Source organism: Nannobrachium achirus (genome assembly GCF_963921795.1).
Source record: "Nannobrachium achirus genome assembly, chromosome: 11".
NCBI lineage: Eukaryota > Metazoa > Chordata > Actinopteri > Myctophiformes > Myctophidae > Nannobrachium > Nannobrachium achirus.
The window spans coordinates 14351113-14360377 of NC_137820.1; the positions used below are offsets into that span (position 1 = coordinate 14351113).

Here is a 9265-nt window from a genome sequence, read left to right on the forward strand (position 1 = left end):
GTGGTTGTCAGGGCTGGACCACTGTCTGGAACTTGTCACATATCTTGTTGATGCAGAAATGACCTGTGACCCTCGTCACAGCACAGCTACATCAGAAAAATGGTGTGCTCCTGAACTTGCTGGGCTGTCCAACAAGCTCATTCACAAACACTGGAAATTCCCAGTTTTCATGTTGTGGCGTGCAACTGAGAAATGTTCAAATATATTGCAGCACACAGGCCTTTTGATATGAAGCTATTCTTGTATAAACATGGGGCAAACATCTGGCAAAAAATAGCATATCTACAAGTTCACAATGCATCACGTTGCAAGCTCGTACATTTTTGGCAAAGATTTGCTGTTGAGTGGAAAAAGGTGGGGACCAAGTATCAAGCCCTGGGGGATACAAAGGTTTAAGTATAGCAGCCACCTGCGCCAGGTTTTCTCATTTTACACTCTCCTCTTCCTTCCGTAGGCGTAGTGTTTGGTCAGACCTACCCTGAGCAGATTGTTAGACAGCAGTGAACCAGACTACAGGATATAGCCTTGGTTCAGAGGGAGTTTGCAGAGTATGTGGGCTGGGCTTGTCACCCAGTAACAGTGTTCTGACTGTTTGCACAGTAAAGCTGTTCTTTCTTGCCCATCATCGCCCACATGGAGTTCAAGCACCAGTGAGATGAACTAGATAATATAAATCTGGTGTGTCCTCTGGCTATGCGTATGAGCCACAAGCAGGACAAGACTGTTGCCTTTCTCAGTGAGACTTTACTGCCAGCGTGATGTACAAAGGGAGAGTTTAGTGACTATAGGAACTGTCTTCAGCCAGACAGAGCACTACAGCTAAGGAGAGCTTCGCCCTAGTACCTAGAGGAGTCTAGAGTAGTTACTTTACACAGTTTAGGATTAAAGGTCATAGGCCCTCACCTTAGGTCTAGAATATTTCTGTAATATATTCATTGTTGTACCAACCAGCAGAAGTTGTTTTCATATATCCTTCTCTTGCCCTAGAAGTGCATACATGAGCCATAATGAAAGAGTTACAGTGGAGGGGGGGTTGCATTCAACTTTGTATTAGATGATGCACATCATGTACCCAAATTAAGTTACAACTAATGTATTATAGCTGATTCTATTATAGCTAGTTTGCAGTGTGACCATTTACACTGACATAACATCAAACACACTGGGTTTATACAACAAAGCACTCAGGAATTCACATTATTAACAGAGTTTCTGCTCTTATGAGTGTCGGCTGTACTTCATCAGTCAACAATTCTACCGTTTGCATAAAACAAAGCAATCTTTGGGGAATGCAGGAAGATCAGGCGTAATAACGTGTGTAAAGACATTTTATTTTCTACTGTACAGGTCTCGTTTCCATACTGTAGCTTTAGTACATGCAGTATAGAACGCCAGTGATATTAACATCAAGACCAAAGTGCTTTTGTAAGTTTCACAGTCTCCCATTCATGTGAAAGAAATTCATACAGTCTTGTGTTTGAAGTCCTTACAGTGCTTACACTAGTCTATTGACTGATTAATGGTCTCTCTTGTCCCTTCAGTTTGGGACTCTGAGGCCACAGTAATCAATACATATTCTTCCGCTTATCTCAACACCGGGTGGTTTGTCAAAACAGGCTGACACTAACAGGCTGACGCTAACGTTCACATCTATATACAACCGGAAAGGTCAATACTGTTGAGCTCAGGAGCGCCGCCTGTGATTGTGGGTGTAGTGTCAGAACTGACACAGGCACATATCCCTGCCAATAGTGGCTGAACGGAGAGGGGGGGAAAATAGCGTAGATTAAGCAGCCTTGTGCTAGTCCTCGATGGAGCGGATGTATCTCTCATATGCCGTCTCATCCATTAGAGAGTCAAGCTCTGCAGGCTTGGCAATGGTCATCTTCATCAGCCAGCCTGCAATATACATCAGGTTACAGGTCAGGTCAGAGTGGTTGAAACACTGTATGCTCTAGGGCAAGTGTCTGGGACCCCTAGGGCAGGGGTTCCCAAACTTTTTTGTCTCAGGGCACCCCATAAATATTTTTTTAATCCGAAGCACCCTTACATTATAATTTTCACTCCCAGCACCTTATATTTATAGCATATCGTCGTTGTCGGGTGGAAACCTTGTATGTCCAAAACCGTTCGTTTTGTATTTATCATCTATAAAATGTACTAAACTAGTGAAAACAACAGATCTACAAGCACACAACGCCTCGCGATGCGAGGCGTTGTGTGCTTGTAGATCGGCTGTTTTCACTAGTTGTGTGCGACAGAGGTTTCTGCCTGACAGTGACGATATTTTAGTGATTATGTTGTGTTTGGTTAGAACTGACTGAAAATAACTTTGTACTTCCAAGTTTAAAATGATTCTAAATATTTCTTCAAGTGTCCAAATAAATTCCAAATATTATCCAATTATCTTGCGGCACCCCTGGACTGCCGTTGCGGCACCCCAGGGTGCCCCGTCACCCACTTTGAAAACCCCTGCCCTAGGGAGTCCTCAATACAAGGGGTGTCCGCCAAATCTTTGTGTGATGGGGAACATTAGCTGAAAATAGCAAATCTACAACGCCTTGCGCTGCGAACAAAACATCTCGATGCCATGCATTATGAGCTTGTAGATCGCTATTTTATGAGGTTGTGTGTGTATGTATGTGGGTGTTTTTTGCATGACACGTACGACAAAGTATGAAATAGGGTTGGTGGTTAGTCTGACTAATTAATTATTCAATCAATAAATCCATCAATATCAATATAAAAGAGAATCTATTAAATGTTTTCACATTATTCATTGCTGTGAAAAATACAAAAAATAATATTAATAATAATAATCGCTTGATGATATATATTCAATTAATATAATGAGAAAAGGGGAAAAAAAGAAAAGAAAAAAGCCCTAATATCCTCTATCCTCCAATGAGGGAGTATCAATGCTCACCATCTTTGTAGCAGGATTTGTTGACCAGGCCAGGGGTGTCAGCCAGTCGTAAGTTGACCTCCACAACTTCTCCAGTCAAAGGAGAGTAGAGCTCACTGGCTGCCTTCACACTCTCCAGTGCACCAAATTCATCTGGAACAGAGGAGGTTCATTTAATTGTCCAAGTCACAGAACATCTACGGACAAGGCACAAACAGTACCAGTAGAGCTGCATGAGTCACAGATGCCTTTGTAAACATGGAACTAAAAATAGATCTTAATGTGATTGTATAAGGTTGATGGACCGTTATAAGGATAGAACAGCTTGTGCAAGGGTTATTTCACAATGCTGTTAACTCTGTTAACACATATGATAAGCGCGTTCGTCAATTGACGCAACGTCCACACGGCCACGGTGAGCGCTCGCCAAATCCTTATTTGGGCATGGAACCATAGAGGGCGTGTGTCCGCAGTCTGTGAGTGATCCCAAATATAAAACGCTAGATACCTCATCTGCCTCTGCAGTTCTTTGGAACGACGTCTAACAGCTTGAGCCGGACGTCCGGGAAAAACAGGGGGATTGCTGCCAGTCAAAGTAACTACTGGCCAATCACAGCGCAGCTTTTCTAGGATGTGTGACACACGCGGAAGCGATGCACATTCCCTCAGTTCTGTGATGCATATGCCCCAGAGCAGATGGAGGACCTTTCTATGTCTATGATCCCAACAGCACCGAAGGAGAACGCAGCCAGAAGTTATGTGATCTGAACGAGACCAAGTTGGTTTACTTTCGTTTACAAAAGAAAAAGGAAAAATCCACTTTTCTCTGCTCTGTGCTGATTTTGTGTGAAAACAAAATCAGCGAGTCGTGACCCATAAAAAATGTCCGTGACCCACAAATGTGTCCCGAAATGCGTCCAAGCCTTGAACATGTTTGAGGATTCCTATGTTAATTCGCGCTGTTGAAAATCGGCCGTTATTTTAATCTTTGATATGTTAATAGTCCCCCGTCTGAAACGGCCGATGTGAATGGTGATCGATACGCGACGCGAGCACTCATTCTCATGTGTACGCACGTTATGTGCGTGCGGGCGTGCAACTCAAACTAGCATGCACAGGCAGGTCTGTGCACTTTTTGACAGTTTGTTTTTGGATTTAATCCTAAAGTAAAGTATGTACACCAGTAATTGATGCCTAAGGGCGAAAAGCAAGGGCGAGGTCGCACCATCGATCTTGGCCATATATGGATTCTGTTAGTGTGGTTCTCCTAACAGGGCATTATCTGGGATACAATCCCGTGTATGCCCATATATGGAGATCCCTAACAGAATCTCTTTTATGCCCATATATGGAGATCCCTGCTCTGAGTATCTGACATCACTTTGATGTCACAGTGATGTGTCAGCCAGTGTCAACCAGTGTCAGCGTTACCCGTTCAGGTGTCGGGACAGACACGGACAAGCTGTAACGGTTCTGATAGTAAACTGCGACCTACAGTCGCAATAATCAGCTGTGTGGACTCTCCCGCACGCAGAAACAGCGTCAGTCAAACACCAACCCCACCCTTCCCACCAATCCCCTCCCCTTTGTAATCGCTTACAATGGAGAAAATGTCTGACTCAAGCTTCAGGAAGCTTAGTCTGAAATCAGGCTAGTGTTCACTTTCCAATAGGAATGCTTCCCGTCTCCTAAAAAGTTGTCAACCTACTTCACAAAGATACGGGTAGTAAACTAGAGATGGCGTGTCTTGCTATTTCCGTCTTGGGTCTAGTCTAAAGAAATCTCCCATAGTGTAATTTGGCCTAATCATGATGGCACCAGATTCTGGCATGAGCTTGTTACCTTGTTGAGACAGCTGTGCGCCCACCTCTGGCAGTCCACAATAAACTACATCTCCCAATGCTTCCTGTAAAGGATTTGTAAGAGAGCAGTGTCAAAGTTAGTCTCCTTTATTCACCCTACATGTTTTTAAAACAGTCTCTGCCCTCTCTGCTTACCTGTGCAAAGTGACTGATGCCGACAGTTCCGAAACCACCCTCTTCTACTCTGATCCATTCATGTTTGTCTGTGAATTTGAGACCTGTAGGATGACAGAGCACGATTCAAAAACGAGGAGCCATAATAATAAAATTATTGTTACTGTGGTGATCCCTGCGCACTGACAAACTCATTTCCTCAGATAAGATATTTATGTACTCGTTCATATAGACACAATATCAGTTGCTTATAAAACTTTTTACTTAAAATTAGACAATTCTCCAGAACAGCTGAAAGGGCAGCTGTCCTGTATGAAGATCATGCCATCACGACTACACAAGGACGTTACTAGTTGTCAGTGTATTGATGTACGGTACTTTGTTATTGACCTATCGTGTACTGTAAACCCAACTGTAATGCGTCTCATGAAAAAAACATTACTTACGGGTTGTTTTATGTTACGTATTATTGCCTTGTTGATGAAAGGTGCTAAACAAAACTGCCTTGCCTATGTGGTGGTGGTGGCTGGTGGATTTAGCTGTTCAATTGCCGTTTCAAAAATGTACATATTTATTTTTAAGCATGAGTACTACCACTATTTTTCACATAATTTAAAATGTCTGCATTTAGATCATGTATCTGTTGTTGTTTGTTATTGAACAGACAGATGTGTCTGTGTCTGCCTGCCTGAGAGTCTCTGTAACTGTAATGTACAATGTAGGGATCGGTTGTAACTTGTAGCTTTCGAGTGTTATTTAAAAATCAAACAAACACTTGTGATATAATGTGAAGTGGGTGGTAAAGGGTGAGATACAAGTGACAAGGTTTATGTAATCAGTGTTACATTTACTTCACTTTTCAACATATCTTCATAGAATTGGTCCTCACTATTGTTCATGATAAAATAGCAACAAAAAAATCTACTCTGTCTGTGTCTCAAGGAGGGCTGTGGGCAGTTCAGAAACCTGTCTGTCAGTGACATCATCGATGAGGAATCCAAGCTAATGAAAACTGTAGGCTCTATTCCTGAAAGGTTACAATGTTATAAGTACAATGTTGAGGTATTTGTACTTCCAATTTCCGATACTTTTACTTCTACTCCACTCCACTACATCTCAGAGGGGCAGGGCAGGCAAATATTGTACCTTTAGGCTACACCTCTACAATTATTGGAACACTTTAGTCTAGTTTGTAGACTGATTATATTATTACAAAATATAAATTACCCACTTCAGCCCTACAGTATATATACATTTCACTTCAGCCTATATACATTTCAGACATTTGAAAATAGTCGATCTTCAAGCTCATAATGCTTCGTAATCCGACATATTGGGAGCTTAAGTTGTAGATCTGCTATTTTCAAGTATTTTTATACATTTGAAAACACGTGAAATTGGACATTCTGCATAATGTGTTCTTTCTACTTTTGTATTTAAAGTACATTTTTATACCAATACTTTTGTACTTTTACTCAAGTACATTTTTAATTCTGGACTTTTACTACTTGTAACAAGAGTACAAGACAAGAGTATTTCTACAATGAAGTATTGATACTTTTACTTAGTAAAAAATGAGAGTACTTTTTCCAACACTGGATACAAGTGACAAGGTTCATGTAATGTATATGCTCGTTTCCAAACGTTGCAAGCGATGTGATTCCACTGAGAGGTGAGGTAGGTGGTGATGTGCGGACTGAAGTATCAGGCATTCAGGCTAGAGGTGAGGTGCTGCTAGACTGCTAGAGCTCTGCGTCAATGACGTCCTCTTTGCTATTAGCTGAGGCTAGGAGGCTAGTAGCCCAGAAACCTGACGGTCCGTCATGGGATCGGGTTCACATGGGTTGGGGCAGAGCGACTTATTTCGCCCCTACACCTACACAAACATTCAGATTTCACAACCAAATTGATTAATAAAGTCTCACATGTGTCTAAATACGGTACGGCTTACTATAATTACCCGTATCCTCCGTGTTCTTTAATAAGAAGCCTTTTTATCCGATCGTTTTCTGTTTTCCCACGTATTTCCGGAACGATTTTTGCAAGGCCACGCCCACATCTCAGCGTCCATAGATGGGGTTGGTGCGCATGGGAAACAGAAAACGATGGGATAAACAGGCTTCTTATTAAAGAATATGGAGTATACGGGTAATTTTATTAAGCCGTACCGTATTTAAACACGCGTGTGACTTTATTAAGCACTTCGTTTGTAGAATCTGAACGTTTGTGTAGGTATAAGGGGCGAAATAAGTCGCTCTGCCCCAACCCATGTAAACACGGTCCCATGACGGACCGTCATGTTTCAGGGCTAGGAGGTTCGCTAGCATCATAATAATAATATAACGTGCTAACGTTCATGTTCGCTTAATGCAACTCGACATTTACCTGCTAATAGTCGACTGGAAGTAACAAGAGTCCGTTGAACATTCGCATTAGATGTTAGCCGCAAAAGAGAGCGAGACGCCGTGCAAGTAAACAAAGGCAAGGCTGCAGAAAAGTTAGAAGACACGCAGCGGAGAATCCCACATGCCGCCATCTTGACGCGTTCTGATGATGTAAGGCTAGGGCTCCACCAAAATGACGGCGTCGTGCCGGCGTCGGACGGCGTCAAAAAATGAACCGGGGCGAATTTGAGCGTCCGACGCGGACGTTGACGTCGGCAGTGGAGCACCCTTCATTGATTAAAACGGGAGCGTTCCCAGCGTTGACGTTGACGCGACGCTCGACGCGCCCGGTGGAGCCGGGGGGTTAGCCAGGCGCACAGCTGTCGTCGCATGCGGGATGTGTCATCAGCAGTGGTGGGTGGTACATTACTAATTGTTTCGTTTTTTTGTAGCAAAGTTTTCAAATACATTTTGTGGAGTAAAAGTACAATATTTGGATCCGATTCCGAGATGTAGTGGAGTAGAAGTACAAGTATTGTAAATTGGAAATACTCAAGTAAAGTACAAATACCTCAGAATTGTACTTAAATAGGCCTACACAGTACTTAAAAGAGTAGTTCACCCCCAAAATGACTTTTTTTCTATTGATTGCTCACACCATGGAGACTTGAGTCCAATAATATTTTTTGGTTTTAGTTGCGTTCCTAAGACAATAATTTCATTACAATAAATTTGCCCTATAAATTTGAACTACTCTTTTAAGTACTGTGTAGGCCTATTTAAGTACAATTCTGAGGTATTTGTACTTTACTTGAGTATTTCCAATTTACAATACTTGTACTTCTACTCCACTACATCTCGGAATCGGATCCAAATATGGAAGCGAGACGTAGGTAGTCATGTGCAATATACGCAGTTTTTAAACTGTACACTGTCACACTGTATGGTTGTTTTGTTGTTTTTTGGGTTGTCCTGGGTGACCTGTTGTTGTCGTATTGTTTTGTGTGCAATAAGGCTGAGAGTGCTCTTGGCACAAGCATTTCATTGTTTGTCTGTACTTGTATGGATACGCATTTGACTAATAAACCGAACCTGAACCTGAACCCCTCACGGATGGGGACCCGAATGCATTTGGGTCACCATCCGGAATCAATGGGGGTAAATTCACCATAATCAATGTTTTGTCTTGTGCGAAAAATACAAAAAAAATATTTATATTGAACTCATGTCTCCATGGCATGAGTAATCAATAGAAAAAAGTGAACGACTCCTTTAAAGTTACTTTACACCACTGGTCATCGCCCTGGTCATCAGATCAAGACAGACCACGCCCAGACTGTAACTGGAGCGCAACAATAACAATCACACTTTTCCAGATGTGCAGCGATTTCATAATGACTTGTTTTTGCACAGCTGGCTGAACTCATTGTTCAGGAAGGGGCTTTTACTTTGTCGTTAATTGATTGATTGATTGATTGATTGATGATTTTATCAGAAGGTTGCATAGGAAAAGGTACAGTTTCATGACAGTAGCCTACAGTTCACTGGTACAAGGGCAACTAAAAGGAGATCCAAGAAAGCCTTTTGGCTTGTTTACATAGGAAACCTTTATGTAGGCCTATCTCATATAACATTGAATGACAGACGGATAGAACACAGTACTAACTATGAGGATATCATCAATAGCAAAAAAGAAGGAAATAAATGAAATATATTTACAGTGGAAAAGGGGAGGTAAGTATGGGCTTAAGCCTTAAAGGAGTAGTTCACCCCCAAAACAACTTTTTTCCTGTTGATTACTCATGCCCAGGAGACTTGAGTTCAATAATATTTATTTTTGTAATTTTCGCATTACAAAAAAATGGTTATCGTAAATTTACCCCCATTGATTCCGGATGGAGACTCAAATGAACTTGGGTCCCCATCCGGAATCAATGGGGGTAATTCTATTGTAATGAAATTATTGTCTTAGGAATGTGACTAAAACAACAAATATATAT

The 9265-nt window shown here is 41.8% G+C and overlaps 1 protein-coding gene across 1 annotated transcript; it reads right to left on the reverse strand.

The window, feature by feature from the left end:
• Positions 1 to 1324: 1324 nt before the first annotated feature.
• On the reverse strand, positions 1325 to 7420 carry LOC308293957 (glycine cleavage system H protein, mitochondrial-like). Its single transcript, XM_080736636.1, has 5 exons — positions 7267 to 7420; positions 4903 to 4985; positions 4748 to 4811; positions 2927 to 3058; positions 1325 to 1899 (listed from the first exon to the last, which is right to left on the reverse strand). The coding sequence occupies exons 1-5, from the start codon at positions 7415 to 7417 to the stop codon at positions 1802 to 1804; spliced, it is 528 nt and encodes a 175-aa protein (XP_080592762.1). The 5' UTR covers positions 7418 to 7420; the 3' UTR covers positions 1325 to 1801.
• Positions 7421 to 9265: the final 1845 nt, after the last annotated feature.